General features: G+C 42.8%; 1 protein-coding gene across 1 annotated transcript; it reads left to right on the top strand.

Moving 5' to 3' along the window:
* Nucleotides 1–6,030: 6,030 nt before the first annotated feature.
* Nucleotides 6,031–11,565, top strand: LOC147976836 (uncharacterized). The gene is made up of 9 exons (XM_087520990.1): nucleotides 6,031–6,152; nucleotides 6,196–6,384; nucleotides 6,471–6,519; nucleotides 7,178–7,262; nucleotides 7,924–8,009; nucleotides 8,275–8,398; nucleotides 10,094–10,263; nucleotides 10,388–10,440; nucleotides 11,233–11,565. Exons 1-7 carry the CDS (start codon nucleotides 6,031–6,033, stop codon nucleotides 10,234–10,236), a joined length of 798 nt encoding a protein of 265 aa, XP_087377116.1. The 3' UTR covers nucleotides 10,237–10,263; nucleotides 10,388–10,440; nucleotides 11,233–11,565.
* The last annotated feature ends 5,397 nt before the right edge of the window (nucleotides 11,566–16,962 follow it).

Genomic DNA, 16,962 nt, shown 5'->3' on the forward strand with positions numbered 1-16,962 from the left:
ACACCGATATGACCTAAACGGCAGTGCCACAAATAAGTTGCACTATCATTATCAACTCTACATCTTTTGGTTTCAACATTATGAATATGTGTATTACTACTATCGAGATTTAACAAGAATAGACCACTCTTCAAGGGTGCGTGACCATAAAAGATATTACTCATATAAATAGAACAACCATTATTCTCTGATTTAAATGAATAACCTTCTCGCATCAAACAAGATCCAGATGTAATGTTCATGCTCAACGCTGGCACCAAATAACAATTATTCAGGTCTAATATTAATCCCGAAGGTAGATGTAGAGGTAGCGTGCCGACTGCGATCACATCGACTTTGGAACCGTTTCCCACGCGCATCGTCACCTCGTCCTTAGCCAATCTTCTCTTAATCCGTAGTCCCTATTTCGAGTTGCAAATATTAGCAACAGAACCAGTATCAAATACCCAGGTGCTACTGCGAGCATTAGTAAGGTACACATCAATAACATGTATATCACATATACCTTTGTTCACCTTGCCATCCTTCTTATCTGCCAAATACTTGGGGCAGTTCTGCTTCCAGTGACCAGTCTGCTTGCAATAGAAGCACTCAGTTTCAGGCTTAGGTCCAGGTTTGGGTTTCTTCTCTTGAGTAGCAACTTGCTTGCCGTTCTTTTTGAAGTTCCCCTTCTTCTTCCCTTTGCCCTTTTTCTTGAAACTAGTGGTCTTGTTGACCATCAACACTTGATGCTCCTTCTTGATTTCTACCTCCGCAGCTTTCAGCATCGCGAAGAGCTCGGGAATAGTCTTATTCATCCCTTGCATATTACAGTTCATCACGAAGCTCTTGTAGATTGGTGGCAGTGATTGGAGAATTCTGTCAATGACGCAGTCATCCGGAAGATTAACTCCCAACTGAATCAAGTGATTATTATACCCAGACATTTTGAGTATATGCTCACTGACAGAACTGTTCTCCTCCATCTTGCAGCTATAGAACTTATTGGAGACTTCGTATCTCTCAATCCGGGCATTTGCTTGAAATATTAACTTCAACTCCTGGAACATCTCATATGCTCCATGACGTTCAAAACGTCGTTGAAGTCCCGATTCTAAGCCGTAAAGCATGGCACACTGAACTATCGAGTAGTCATCAGCTTTGCTCTGCCAGACGTTCATTACATCCGGCGTTGCTCCTGCAACAGGCCTGGCACCCAGCAGTGCTTCCAGGACGTAATTCTTCTGTGCAGCAATGAGGATAATCCTCAAGTTACGGACCCAGTCCGTGTAATTGCTACCATCATCTTTCAACTTTGCTTTCTCAAGGAACGCATTAAAATTCAACGGAACAACAGCACGAGCCATCTATCTACAATCAACATAAACAAGCAAGATACTATCAGGGACTAAGTTCATGATAAATTTAAGTTTAATTACTCATATTACTTAAGAACTCCCACTTAGATAGACATCCCTCTAATCCTTCTAAGTGATCATGTGATCCAAATCAACTAAACCATGTCCGATCATCACGTGAGATGGAGTAGTTTCATTGGTGAACATCTTTATGTTGATCATATCTACTATATGATTCACGCTCGACCTTTCGGTCTCCGTGTTCCGAGGCCATATCTGTATATGCTTGGCTCGTCAAGTTTAACCTGAGTATTCCGCGTGTGCAACTGTTTTGCACCCGTTGTATTTGAACGTAGAACCTATCACACCCGATCATCACGTGGTGTCTCAGCACGAAGAACTTTCGCAACGGTGCATACTCAGGGAGAACACTACTTGATAATTTAGTGAGAGATCATCTTATAATGCTACCGTCAATCAAAGCAAGATAAGATGCATAAAAGATAAACATCACATGCAATCAATATAAGTGATATGATATGGCCATCATCATCTTGTGCTTGTGATCTCCATCTCCGAAGCACCGTCGTGATCACCATCGTCATCGGTGTGACACCTTGATCTCCATCGTAGCATCGTTGTCGTCTCGCCAAGCTTATGCTTCCACGACTATCGCTACTGTTTAGTGATAAAGTAAAGCATTAGATCGCGATTGCATTGCATACAATAAAGCGACAACCATATGGCTCCTGCCGGTTGCCGATAACTCGGTTACAAAACATGATCATCTCATACAATAAAATTCAGCATCATGCCTTGACCATATCACATCACAACATGCCCTGCAAAAACAAGTTAGACGTCCTCTACTTTGTTGTTGCAAGTTTTACGTGGCTGCTACGGGCTTAAGCAAGAACCAATCTCACCTACGCATCAAAACCACAACGATAGTTTGTCAATTTGACTCCGTTTTAACCTTCGCAAGGACCGGGCGTAGCCATACTCGGTTCAACTAAAGTTGGAGAAACTGTCACCCACAAGCCACCTCTGTGCAAAGCACGTCGGGAGAACCGGTCTCGCGTAAGCGTATGCGTAATGTTGGTCTGGGCCGCTTCATCCAACAATACCGCTGAACCAAAGTATGACATGCTGGTAGGCAGTATGACTTATATCGCCCACAACTCACTTGTGTTCTACTCGTGCAAATAACATCAACATATAAAACCTAGGCTCGGATGCCACTGTTGGGTTTCGTAGTAATTTCAAAAAAATTCCTACGCACACGCAAGATCATGTGATGCATAGCAACGAGAGGGGAGAGTATGATCTACATACCTAGTAGATCGACAACGGAAGCGTTTGGTTGATGTAGTCGTACGTCTTCACGATCCGACCGATCAAGCACCGAAACTACGGCACCTCCGAGTTCTAGCACACGTTCAGCTCGATGACGATCCCCGGACTCCGATCCAGCAAAGTGTCGGGGAAGAGTTCCGTCAGTACGACGGCGTGGTGACGATCTTGACGTGCCACTGCTGCAGGGCTTCGCCTAAGCACCGCTACAATATTATCGAGGACTATGGTGGCTGGGGGCGCCACACACGGCTAAGGAATAGATCACGTGGATCAACTTGTGTGTCTCTGGGGTGCCCCTGCCTCCGTATATAAAGGACTAAGGGGGGAGGCTGGCCGGCCAAGGAGGGTGCGCCAGGAGAGTCCTACTCCCTCTGGGAGTAGGATTCCCCCCAATCCTAGTTGGAATAGGATTCGCGGAGGGGGAAAGAGAGAGGGGGGCCGGCCACCTCTCCTTGTCCTAATAGGACTAGGGGAGGGGGGAGGCGTGCAGCCCATCTTGGGCTGCCCCTTCTCTTTTCCACTAAAGCCCACTAAGGCCCATATAGCTCCCGGGGGGTTCCGGTAACCTCCCGGTACTCCGGTAAAATCCCGATTTCACCCGGAACACTTCCGATATCCAAACATAGGCTTCCAATATATCAATCTTTATGTCTCGACCATTTCGAGACTCCTCGTCATGTTCGTGATCACATCCGGGACTCCGAACAACCTTCGGTACATCAAAATGCATAAACTCATAATATAACTGTCATCGTAACCTTAAGCGTGCGGACCCTACGGGTTCGAGAACAATGTAGACATGACCGAGACACGTCCCCGGTCAATAACCAATAGCGGGACCTGGATGCCCATATTGGCTCCTACATATTCTACGAAGATCTTTATCGGTCAGACCGCATAACAACATACATCGTTCCCTTTGTCATCGGTATGTTACTTGCCCGAGATTCGATCGTCGGTATTCCAAATACCTAGTTCAATCTCGTTACCGGCAAGTCTCTTTACTCGTTCTGTAATACATCATCCCGCAACTAACTTATTAGTTGTAATGCTTGCAAGGCTTAAGTGATGTGTATTACCGAGAGGGCCCAGAGATACCTCTCCTACAATCGGAGTGACAAATCCTAATCTCGAAATACACCAACCCAGCATGTACCTTTGGAGACACCTGTAGTACTCCTTTATAATCACCCAGTTACGTTGTGATGTTTGGTAGCACCCAAAGTGTTCCTCCGGCAAACGGGAGTTGCATAAACTCATAGTTATAGGAACATGTATAAGTCATGAAGAAAGCAATAGCAACATACTAAATGACCGGGTGCTAAGCTAATGGAATGGGTCATGTCAATCAGATCATTCACTTAATGATGTGATCCCGTTAATCAAATAACAACTCATTGTTCATGGTTAGGAAACATAACCATCTTTGATTAACGAGCTAGTCAACTAGAGGCATACTAGTGACACTTTGTTTGTCTATGTATTCACACATGTATTATGTTTCCGGTTAATACAATTCTAGCATGAATAATAAACATTTATCATGATATAAGGAAATAAATAATAACTTTATTATTGCCTCTAGGGCATATTTCCTTCAGAAGTAACCTTCTTTGATGGGGATTCCATCGCACGCTTGTTCGTCATGTAGACGCGTCCTCTTAATTTCTGTTCAGCTTTACAGGCAAGACGAAACAAATGATCGATAGAATATAGTCTTCATGCATTATTATGTCTTGTATATCATGGTTTAAACCTTTCCAAAATCAATTCAGAAAATCTTCTTTGCATTCTTCTAAGCCAGAACGAAACAAAGCAATACACAAATTGTCATAATATTCTTCAACAGTGATATTGTCTTGTGCTAAACGTTGTAATTTTCTAAGCAAATCACTAGCATGATATGAAGAACAAATCGGTCTCGCATAACAAGTTTTAAATCTTTCCAAGTAGAAGGCCTATTATCAATATTTTTCCTGCAATAATTTCTCCACCAAACTGAAGCAAAACCTAAAAACACTTTAGTGACAACATTTATTTTCTTATGCTTGGGAAGTTCATGGCTAGCAAATATTTCTTCTACCTCAATTTCCCAATCAATATATGAATCGGGGTCATATTTACCCTTAAAATTTGGCAAAGAGGTAACATGATGATGTGTGTTTCTACCATGATGTATATCATGTGACAATCGTCATACCTTTTGTGGTGGGAAAGAGTGATCTTTATCAATATATGGCAAGTCATCTCCCACAATAGACGCACCCCAACTGTCAACCGCTCTAGAATCTGCCATGGTTAGTACCACACAAAAAACAAAAATAATAAGTATAATGTTTCTATAGTACTACTCGGAGGTGGCGGAAAAATTCTCTCAACACTCTAGCAATTACCAAGCTCTTACCAGATCTTACCGTGATGCAGTGGTTGTCGGCCTTTGGTGCCTTCAAAAGTTATCAAAGTTGGATATAGTGATTGCCAAATCACCGAACAAGGTACAATATAGAAAGTGGAGCTTGGTGAAGGTTTTCTCAACTCACAATATCGGTGGCACAATTTTGCTAAAAGTAATGCAAGATGAATAATTGCTCAAACTCCAAACTATTGCTGGTAGTCGACTAGTAAGAGATAAAATAATCTAAGCCCAGATACTGAATCAAGCGAGAGGGAACTGACGAAAATATAATAGCTCCAAGTAGCTAGATATAAGTGAGGTATGAACGTAGTGTATGGCAACCAAGATCAGACAAAAAAATCCAACACTTATCACTTATATGAACAGAGCATGCTGAACAGTAAAAGAGATTGTTCAAAAGATGCTAGCTGGCCAAAACTTTGCATCAACTTTTTTTTATTCTTTTTTCTGAATTTTCCTTTTTTTTCAACTTTCAGGCCGGCCGCTAGTAGAAGTCATGTACACAAATATCTGACCAAACAGGTATGAAGGGGTGGCCGGGGCACGTCCGGTGTAGCCCATCGGCGCTGTCCAGCGGTAAAAGATCTCATGCCATTGCTGAAATTCACGTCCCCCACCTAGGGCATTTTGGTCATTTCGCATCTGTACCCTTTTCCGATTCGCTGCCTCCTCCCCCAATGAGTGCCTCCCTCATTTTTCTCTCCCTCACATCTCTCTCGAGAGAGAGCCGCCGCCGCCAGTCATCCTCCCCGTCCGCCGCCGCCGCCGCCAACCATCCGTAGCCGCGCCACCATCCCCTCCCCGTTCCTCTCCCGGAGCTGAGCTAGCCATGGCCGGGAAGAAGTGCAAGTCCTCTTCCTTCCTCCCTCACCCCTGATCTGAATCCTCTCCCGGAACCCCAGCCAGCCGCACGCATCCCATATGGTGCCACCCAGCTCGCAGCCCTCGGCCGCCAAGCCATCGCGAGGCTCCTCGCGCAAGCGCACGACCTCCTCAAAGGCTGCGCCCGAGGCCGAGCTGGAGTTTACCGTCACCAAGGAAAGGTAAGGGGAGGGGAGGGGATGGAAGGGATCGAGCGACCAGGTGAGGCAGCGCCCAGATCCACAGGGCCATCGACACTTCGTCATCGACCTCATCCGCGACCGTCCTCGAGGTCGGCCATGGTGGTCCGGCCCGGCAACAGCCATGGAAGGAGACGCCCGAATCCCTGGCCCTCCAAGTACGCGCCTGCTGCAGGCCATCTCCGGCGAGCTCATCCACAGATCTCCAACTATGGTGCGTGCGCATGATACCTAAACCCCTTGTCTTGTCGGTTTCTTCATCTCCCTTCCTTGTGATTCCTTGGTTTGTTTTGTGCGCAGTTGCTCCGATCTGGAAGAGGTGGTGGAGCTTTTGTTGTTGCTGCTGCAGGTGGACGAGGCACCACCCCCTCTTTCTACTTCTGGACACGACCTGGTGGTGATTGCTAATTTCAGTGTTAAAAAATTCAGTTCAATTCAGTCATGTTCTTTTTCTTTTGTGGGGAAATTCAGTCACATTCAATGTTCAACTTTTAGAGTTAACAAACTGTTGTTATGACCACTGTGATTTAGATGTTCAGAAATTCAGACAAGTGGAATGATGAAATGAGCCACCTTTTAACCCCCTACTAAACCTACCGTGAACGTGTAGAGAGCCAATGCAGGGAGGTGTGGACATTTTACCATGTTCATAGGAAGAAATCAACATAAAATACACAGCTTATAGATGATTCGTCAACCACCATCAAACACGACTTGTAACTTTCTGGACTAAACTGAACCGTGCAATTGACTCAAAATAAAACTGAACCGTGCAATTGACTCAAAAATAAATAGTAAATATACTTTGGTTGTGTCTGCAGAATTGCATTATGGAAAGATGTGTGTGAGGTTACCCCATCTCCATTGGTTCCAACTTTGTCCATCATGTCTCTCTGATGAGAAGACCTCGTCCATGCTTCATTAATAGGGCAGAGTGCTGCTGAAGTATCTATGTTGAACAATTATAACAGTACCAAGTAAGTTTGCTCCAATTGCATTTGATGTAGAAGGCACAACACCGCCATCATGCGTCAGGTTCAGTAGACGGCACGACACCGCCACGCTCTCCTCCACTACAACGCCACGCACCCGGTAATTAAACATGCTTTCTCTTCATTCAAGTAGTAAGAGCATCTCCAGCCCCCCCCCCCCCCCGAGTGCCACCCCCAGGCGCCTTTTCTTCTGCCGGCGAGCTAAAAATGGCAAAAAAAAGGCCCAGCCATGCCCCCCAAGACCTCAAAAAGGTGCCGGCGAACCAAGGCCACACCCAATGCGCTGGGGGGCTCCTAGGGGCGCCGGCGGAAGCAACAACCAATCATATTCCTCCATGTATCATTTTTTTCTGGTCCACTCATTCACTTTTTGCCTGGCGACTGTCCTGGGGGCACCAACGGCTGGGAAACCGTCCTCGTGTTTCATTCGGCGAAGGTGTTTTGCCCCCCAGGACATGCTATATTTGGCCCGGCGATTGTCCTGGGGGGATCCAACGGCTGGAGATGCTCTAATTCATTGTATTTGCATGTTTCCAGCAGCCATGTATCAAAAAAAGCTTCAGCTTTGGGTTGTTGATTTAGCAGCATCAATCATTAATTGTTCTGCTATATATGTTCTTAACCATGACAACCTGATTAGGCTCTTAGTTTATTATGGTCTTTGTTCTGGGTGGATCTCTGACTATTCTGGGTGGGCATGAATCTCTTCTTTGTTTCTTCATCTCCTCTTATTCTGATTCCTGCGTTTGTTTTATGTGAAGGTTGCTCCGATGAGGACAAGCTGCTTCTGCAGGTGGACGGGCCCTCAAGGCTGCTCTGCCTATTCCTCCTGCTACCCCCACACGTGGTGAGCCCCACCCGTTCTCGAGCTACCCCTGCAAATCTAATGTGATGTGCACAAAATACTTGGAATTGTTCTCGACACAAGAGCATGTCATGTATTGTTCTATTTGAATGTGCAATTTCATTGCTTCTGTGCTGTTTGATGCTTGCTTCACAAGAGGGAAATCATGGATATAAACCGCGCTTCCTTTCAAGTTGAATAGTAATGATCACCATTTGGTTCCATATATACACAGTTCTGATCTCCTTTTTTCTACGGCTCCATACAGCGAACACAAAGCCGTCGATTCATTGAGGGCTCAATGTCGTCTCCGCCGGCTGAGCGGCAAGCCGGGGTTGGGCCTGCACACCGTCTATCAGCACCCTCCCGCGTCTCCATTCACGGATCTGCAGGTCAACCCCTCTTATCCTCCTATCCACGCATCTTCTTTTCCAGAGCTAGGTGTATGGTTGCATGGCAATTTGTGTTTTGGGGCTCACCATGTTCTGCTTGCCCTGGTTGGCCAATGAGGCTTTCCTTTTCTGGTAAAGGCCAAATGTACTATTCTCTATGCTTTATATTTTTGTAGTTCCTTTGTTTCCATGCTTGTTTTTTGATGGGGTGTAAATATATGCCTTTTTGTTCCTTGTCTGGATTCAGGTAGGGCCTAACATTATTGTTCCTTTGTGCATGGAAATGTTGGTGGTTTTGTTCCTTTGTGTATGGAAGGGGGCCTTGATTAGAATTTCTAATGTTTGAGTTGTAATTAGTGTTTTTGTTACACATGAAAACATATGGTTGTTTGTCCAATCACATATGAAAAAGAGAGGATTGTTTGTCCAACAATTTTCTTTCTCTGTGATAGTTTTACTAGAAATAAAGCATAGTCACTATTACATCCTATTTTATATCTTGTTGTGTCGTGATATCTGTATAGACTCTGTCTACGTCCTTTTGACATTCCAAGTTTTGTTTTTCTATGGCTCAATTAGTTACCCCGTATCAAGAGAAATTTAACTGGTATTTGCGGTAGAGTTAGCTGAATTCATGAAGCAATGATTTAGTTATTATTAAAGCTGAAACACAACATGTTTTGACAAATGCGTTCTAAGTAAAGCCTCCAACTAACATAACCAAAAACATATTCTTTAGGTTTATCATCTATTGAAGTATTATGTAGAATTTAAAATCATACGAGGCAAAGCAAATGAGCCCTATGCACTTTCCATGTAGCACAGAACAAAAATAATCATGTATATTTTGGATGCACCTAGATATACTCATCAGCAAGGCTGAGGTAATAGGGCACTCACCCACATTGTCGATATCTCCGTCACTATGATCACCCACATGATGGACAATTCCCTTCTTTCTTTTCTCTGTGGCTATTGACACTTAATGCTATTACTGTGTGCATATATGTACTGTGATCCATTCTCATTCTTCATATCTTGAGAAACTATCTCAAGATACTCGCGTTTGTGTTTTGGAGAAAGCTTATTCTATGATTAATATATCGAGTATGGATGGCGCGATATCACCTCTCTTTATGATGATGTTGTTACAGAATATAGGTTTTATGGTAACAAGTCTTAGCCAACACCTATACTGATGCTCAGACCAGATGATTATAGTCTCTCCTTGCTATTTTTCTTGAGGTGTGTACATCTATCTAGACAATTTAATTAAAATATATATTCCATACAAACCATCAATACATGTTAGTTGACTTTGAAACTAATCAGTAAAAAGGTTGTCCCTTTCGCATTTTATGGACATAAAGATTTGGTGTTGACTGTCGATCTTTAGTTAACACATGACCTTACAACCGTAGGGAGTGGGAAAAAACTTATATGTTTGGCACATTCGAAGAACATATCATAGTAACAAAGTTTTGGTAAACAATGTCCTAGATCTCAACCATATAGAAATACTAAATATATGTTTATTTGTATATGGATTAATTATACAGACTAATAAAACCTTGTGCAGCGCACATAAAAGAAATTTGAAATAACTATTATTTCAATATTTGCTTTTTCAGTTGAGCATAATAGTTTATAGCCTGATAGGCTTGGACATAATTGTCTACATGTACTGCTCAGTAGGCGACATCCTTTGGGAAATTGAGGATGTCCTCGTGCATTTTCTAAATACAATTGTGGAAGATCTGAGGAAGGAGGGGAGGAATAATCTCGCGGGAGAGTTCGGTGCAGAGGAAGAAGAACAAGATATTATTTATTTCTTGTGAACAGTCAAGCTTGTGCATTGTCCCACTGTAAGTTATTTCAACAATAGTAGTAACTGTTATCTCTGGCCATCTGTCGCGACATTTTCTTTAACCACCAATGCATATTTATTTTCTTGTTAATAACTCTCATAATTGCCTGCTACTGTTTCAGTTCTGGGGCCAGGCAACCTTGAATCCAACGTCCACCTGCAGGCTACATCTCAGGTAGGATAAAAAGATTGCAGTGAACTTGATGGGTATATCATTATTGTTGCCTCCTAATTTGTGTGATGAGCAAATGTGTAGATTGTGTGTAAATCCGAGATGCCTAAAACGGTTGGGAAGTGAACTTGTTACCTCGGTTCAGTTTAATGGCATGTTAAACTCGATGCACTTTCTGGACTGTGACATTTTTCCTGAAATTTTGGAAGTGACTGCTAATGTAGTCTAAATAGAGTGACTGAGTAGTTACTTTCTCACAAGAGTTGACTTCCCGTTATTACTCCCTGCGTCCGAAAATACTTGTCATCAAAATGGATAAAAGGTGATGTATCTTGAACTAAAATACGTCTAGATACATCCTCTTTTATCCATTTTGATGACAAGTATTTCCGGACGGAGGGAGTACTTGCTAAGATGGATTGGTGGTTTTTATGTTAGATGAAAAATATTACATCAATCTTTACGGCTTTTTATGGGCAAGTGATTCCGACTCCATAATAAGGAATAATATAGCCCCAGTGCTGTGATAATGTTAAAACATTTACCTCTTTTATCGGTTCAAGTTATGTATTTGCTGCGAAAAAATGGTCTTATATCAAATAATAGCCTAGAGCTTTTGGGGTGTTATTACTTGTATTTGTTGCTTGGATGTATAAACCTTCAGCAGACTGTCAGTTTTGCTTTTATATAATCTGTTTGTTTAAGTCTGCTGCATATTGGTCAAAAGCTCATGCTAATTGATGATGTTAGGTGATGATCTTGTATCTAACAGTGATTTCTGAATGCATGCTAAAGAAAACTCATGAACATCATGGCGCCTTGTTGATGGGGTGATCAATAGCTACTATATTGGGACCCTGCACTTAAATTGTAGGTCTGATTTTGTTTTGGAGTTCTCCTGCTACCCACAAGCTCAGATAGTTCTTTTGTTTGTGCAGGGGAAATTGCAAAGCATATTATGAATTGTTACAAGAAACTATTTCCGCTGTTTTGGTGCAACGATGTTGCTTTTTAGTATGCTTCCCGTATCTTGGTATCTTGGAATAATAAACAGATAGATGTCGTGTACCAAGATTGTTCCTTGTTGTTAAGAGGGATACAAATATTATACAAGAATTTTTCTGATGACTCCTAAAGCATATTTGGATATACAGCAAAGTATATTGTCGCTTCCCTGTTAGTAAAACGATTATGTTAGAAATTTGGTTGGCAGCCCCTACATTTGGCTGATTGCTAGCTGACTGGATTACTCATGTTTGCGGACTCTGGTAACTTATGCCTACCAAGAACTACATGAATTTTGTGTCTTGCTGCAGTGAACATTACCAAACTAATTCTAAAGGTGTTATAATCATGTTTTCTTTTGCATTATCAACTTTTAACTTTTGTCATTTGTTAACACATTCCTTTTGCATTATCAACTTTTAACTATTGTCATTTGTTAACACGATTATTTAGCATGTTCACTATGCGAGTACTCCCTCCGTCCGAAAATACTTGTCATCAAAATAGATAAAAAGGAATGTGTCTAGAACTAATATACATCTAAATACATCCCCTTTTATTTATTTTGGTGGCAAGTATTTCCGGACGGAGGGAGTAGTAATAATAGGAGCTATTTATTTGCCAGATAACTAACACTATTCATAAGGCATAAGGGTTAGAAAAAGAACTGTATTCTTGCTGTGTTGATTTTCGTATGGCACACTATGGATTCTTTGTGTAACACATAATGTCGATCAACATGTGTTTACGACGCAGGGAGGAGCCGGGCGACAAGGCAGTCAGACCAAACTCTCTATCCATATATATAGGTAGTCTGATGTTATGCCATAGCCGAACCATATATGTTTCGTGTACTGCTCTATCAATCTGGTCTTTTGGTATATTAGACTCTATCCTTTGTAATGAACTTATTGTCATGGGCGATCATTATGACTGGATCGTATGGTATGAATCGGGTCTTTATGCTTTGTGATGAAATATCATATTATCCTGTTCACCAGTTTGGTTTGGTTTTGAGCTAAAACGTATAAAAATACATGGCTTACAACAATGGATATATGTGATGATATATTGAGTGATTAAGCATAATTTTAGACTTTCGGTGCTGGACCAATGGGATGCATGGGGTAATTGAATGTTTCTTCTTCACTTTATTATTATCGGTTGGGATCAGCACTCTCGCGCGATCTAGTTATGATGATGCTGCCTATACAAAGCAAACCTCGGTGGCTATAAAGTGGAGCACCATGGCGAACAAGAAACTGGCGCTTGAGGACAGACACGAGTGGAACTGATGTTTGATGCAACAAGGCGCTGCTGTACGCGTCAGGGCGGACAACAACGAGGTGTAACAGATGGGATGTCGGATTGCACGCAAAACAAAGGAATCCAATGCAATTTTGATAGTTTTTTTTCAGATTATGGACGAGCTTGCGGCGGAAACTATGGTGGAGAAAAAAAAGTTCGATCTAGTAGACAAAATTTTCTCGTACAAATCTAAACCAGCACTATTTGTAGGATGATGCAACCAAAAATTCAACTACGCAAGTACTAGATGCAAAAATTGCTAAAGGCTAAAAAGATAGGTGCAAAGGATGAACTAATCTTTCTTTCTTTTTTGGCTTTTTTTGGGTTATAGGACATGAAAAATAAACTAATCTAACAAAACTGTAAATCTCTCACCGATGAAACTGAAAACTGATAACACTTATGTGACGGCGGCCCGATGTTTCGATGAGAGTGAGGATAACTATCAATTTGGTGGATTCTGATCTTGACGATCCGGCTATACAATACCCGACGATATGCCTCCACAATCGCTAAACCAATCTCCAATGGTTATTGACCTTGCCGTAGGCACGGTCAACCTGAACGACGAGGTTTGAGTTCCTGCAAGCAACTAAAGAACTGGCAAGAACAAAGGTGAATTGCAATCTGAAATTACGAATAAAAAATTAAGCACATGAACTAGATCAAAAGTTGGGGTTCCATTTTGGATCTGACAAGACGGTAGTCCTACACGTCTCATAGATGCGAAATTGTAGCATGGCTAAACAATACAATAAAACCCGCGTAAACCCAAGAATATGATGACTATTTATTAAAGGCCGGCGTGAAGAACGCTTCGTCTATTTTCTTGGAAGTCAAGACGGGCCTGCTAATTGGCCGGACCCACACGCGATCTGATTTGAAAATAAACTTCTCATATCGATCTGGTGGCAAACTGCCTCATCGGTACTATAGGCCCAGATGCGCAACACACAAGGCCATGCATGGGCGCAAAACCTATACGGCGCCCTCAGCGTCCGATACCGTGTTAACGGTACAGGGCGCAGAACGTCGTGAGACAGTTCGGTCCATATCCGGTGTGGGCGTTAGAGCATTGAGATAAGTACCATGATTCAAACCGGCAATCGACTGGTTCAACACACACCACCTAACCAATAGGCCACCTGCTGTTGACGTGGTTAGTTATAGCTTTTCCTTCTTTTCTTCTTTGTACCTTCTTTTTTGTTTTTTTGTTGGAACGGTTTTGTTAGTTTTTATTATTTTCCTTCTTAATTTTTTTTCAATAATAAAACATTTTTCGTTTCAATTTCATGAACTTTTTTAAATTCAATATTTTTTTTCAAAATTCAGTGAACTTATTTTCAAATTCGATGAACTTTTTACAAATTGGATGAAATTTTTTCAAATTTGATGATCCTTTTTTCAAACTCGATATTTGTTTTCAAATTTGGCAACTTTTTTGAAAATTCATGTACAATTATGAATTCATGAATTTTTTGATTTTTTTTTAATTTTGCAAATTTTCCCTTTTTAGTTTTTTTAAACAGCAATGGTTTTTTCGACAAGTGCTTGCAAGAGAAAAAAGGCTAGCAAAGGAGCGAGCAGCGACCGATTGAGCCAGCAGCAGCGGTCGAGCGAGCAGTCGAGCGATTAGCGATCGAGCGAGCCAGCAGCAGCGGCCGAGCGAGCAGTTGAGCGATTAGCGATCGAGCGAACAAATGCATGTTGATTCGATAATGCTCAAGTGTAAATCTTCTGTATTAAACTTCGCATCTTCACCCGAGGTTTGTGCATGTCTTCTTTAATCCTGCATATAAAATATTGTGTTGTATTTTTGTTTCGGATAACAAAATAATAATTCATATAATTTCTATTAGAATTCACCTGATAATTATCTTTACGCGCAATAATTGTGGTTATATCCGTACGGGTCATGTTTCTATCAGGTCATTAATCTTCTTCTTCTTGTCCGCAAGCCACTTCTTCACATGCTCATCCAAGAGGGTTTCGTCTGCCAACATGATCATCGCATCCACCACGTCCTGTGAGAGTTGCAACCTCTCCTTCTCAAGCTCTATGTAGCCAAATGTCTTGGCCTTCTCGAGTTCCCATTTGATCGCCACCCCTTGGTGGTCCACCATGTCCGAACCTCCTTGCACCGCCGCCGCCTCCCTCTCTCGCTGCAGGCGTTGCCGCAACTTCCGGGCGGCGTCCTCCGCCTTGCAAGTCGGAGCCGACGAAGGGACGCCGACGGACAAGGCGGACTGCGTCTTCGTCGCGGTGGTGGATCGGGTCCGGTGGTGAGGATTGGGAGCAAGGGTGGAGGACGGCGAGGGTTCGGGCGCGGGAAAAGTTGGAGGGCGGCGGGAGGAGGAGAAAGGGTTTGGTGCATTTGGCGCAATTTTCGATGGGGTCGGGCTGACGGGTCCGACGTGGCAGGCGCGCCCGGGCGCCCCATATTTGGGCTGGATATGAGGGGTACCGATCAGCCCAGGCGTTCGAGGCCCGTTTAAGGAGCCCGTCTGGATCGAAAAATCATGACCGGGTGGCCCACCCGGGTGTATGAGCCAGGCTTGAGGTGCCCGACTGTAGATGCTCTAATCATCTAGATCCGACGCTCAAAGGCTCCACCCTCCCCCACGGCTTGGGTTCGGGCGCCTCCCCAAAACTTCATCGGGATCCGCCACAACCGGCAACGGCGAGGCCAGAGGTGGCCGGATCCGGCACAGGTTGGTCTCTCCCCTCCTTCTTCGCCCACCCTCTCCTCCTTACCTCACGCCACCTGTCTTCCCTTTTTTGCAGGTCGCCATGGCGCGGACGGCGATGACGGCAGGAGGGGCACACACATCCGTGGAATGGGACGTCGCCATGGAGATGGAGATCCTTCTTCACACCACGCAGAGGCCCCATGGAGCCTCCCTCCTTCTTCGGTGACTTCTTCTCAGGCCCCACCCACTACCTCTGCCCTCCCCCCTCCTCTACTTTGAGTTGCACCATGCTTTGTTTCAGATTCATCCACCCATGGATGATACATAGCAAGTTAGGGGTTGCTGCAGTTTGAGGTTAATCCCTTGATTGGCTGCTGTTTAGGGTTGATTAGATTAGTTAACTCAGTTGGCTGCTAAACTTTAGGAGTGCATACATGGGTATGACGTGCTCTGCACATTTAGGATTGAAGTATTGTGTTGCAGCACTCAGTGATGTTAATTTAGGGCATTTCAGTGTCAGTTCCACTATATTTCGGGGGACATTTAACAGTGCAATTTCATGGTTATTACAGTGTAATTTCAAGGTTCTTGCACTGTAAGTTCAGAGAATTACAATGTTAGTTTATGTGAATTCCCGTGCATTTTACTGTGTAATTTAAGTGCAATGGAAATTATAGTGTAAATTCAGTGTAATTTACTATGTAAATTTACGGAAATTACACTGTAATTCGTGTGCAACTTTTAGTGTAATTTACACTGTAATTTCAACGGGTTTACAGTAGAGTAATTTAAGTGTAATTACAGTGTGCACTTTAGAGCAATCATACTATATATTTAGTGAATTTAAAGTATCACTCCATACCTTTCGGGTTTGTCTTTTTTCTCTACAAGTTACTGCTATACTGTTGATTGATTCTACCCTTGCGTAAGAAACTTTGATGAGCACATAATTTTCTACTATGTAATTTGAGCAGCTTGGTAACCGTAATTTTCAGTTTCCTTTGACCCTAGGCCCTTGTGCTTTAGAATTGCTATTTTTTGTCAGTGTACATGCTAGATCATGTGGTTTATGATACTTCTCTCGTCCTTATAAACAAAGTGACATGTTTGTGCCATGGAACAGAAAGAATATTTCAGTGTCTCTCTTTAGGCCTTTTGTCGAATTGTTATGTGGTCCAGCGCAGCCTTACGAAACCGGGTTCTATGCAGTTCATGTACAGTGCAAAACTCATTATTGCAGGTCAGGCCTGTTGCGTGTTTTGGGTCATTGACATGCAGGAAAGAAGGAAAAAGGACATAGAAGTATCATTTTGTTATTGGCCAAGAAATTTGAATAATGTCCAACTGATTTCAGTTGAATGACAAATAGACAATCCCTTGTTTAATCAGTAGATATACACCATTAACTCGAATGGCAAAGAAATACTAGTCCACTTATAATCGATGATTGCGCATGATGCATCCATCCATTCTATCGGAGAGGTTGTGTTTTTTTTCTTCTTGTGCTAAGGTTGATAGCATC

Source organism: Triticum urartu, chromosome 4A (assembly GCF_056163025.1).
Source record: "Triticum urartu cultivar PI428250 chromosome 4A, HENAU_Tu73, whole genome shotgun sequence".
In the NCBI taxonomy this organism is placed as follows: domain Eukaryota; kingdom Viridiplantae; phylum Streptophyta; class Magnoliopsida; order Poales; family Poaceae; genus Triticum; species Triticum urartu.

Bases quoted from the DNA above. Each gene is read 5' to 3' on its own strand.
- LOC147976836 (XM_087520990.1), top strand. From the start codon at position 6,031: ATGGTGCCACCCAGCTCGCAGCCCTCGGCCGCCAAGCCATCGCGAGGC. The intron at 8,010-8,274 runs GTGAGCCCCACC...GGCTCCATACAG, and splicing joins TCCTGCTACCCCCACACGTG to CGAACACAAAGCCGTCGATT. The intron at 8,399-10,093 runs GTCAACCCCTCT...ACTGCTCAGTAG, and splicing joins CTCCATTCACGGATCTGCAG to GCGACATCCTTTGGGAAATT.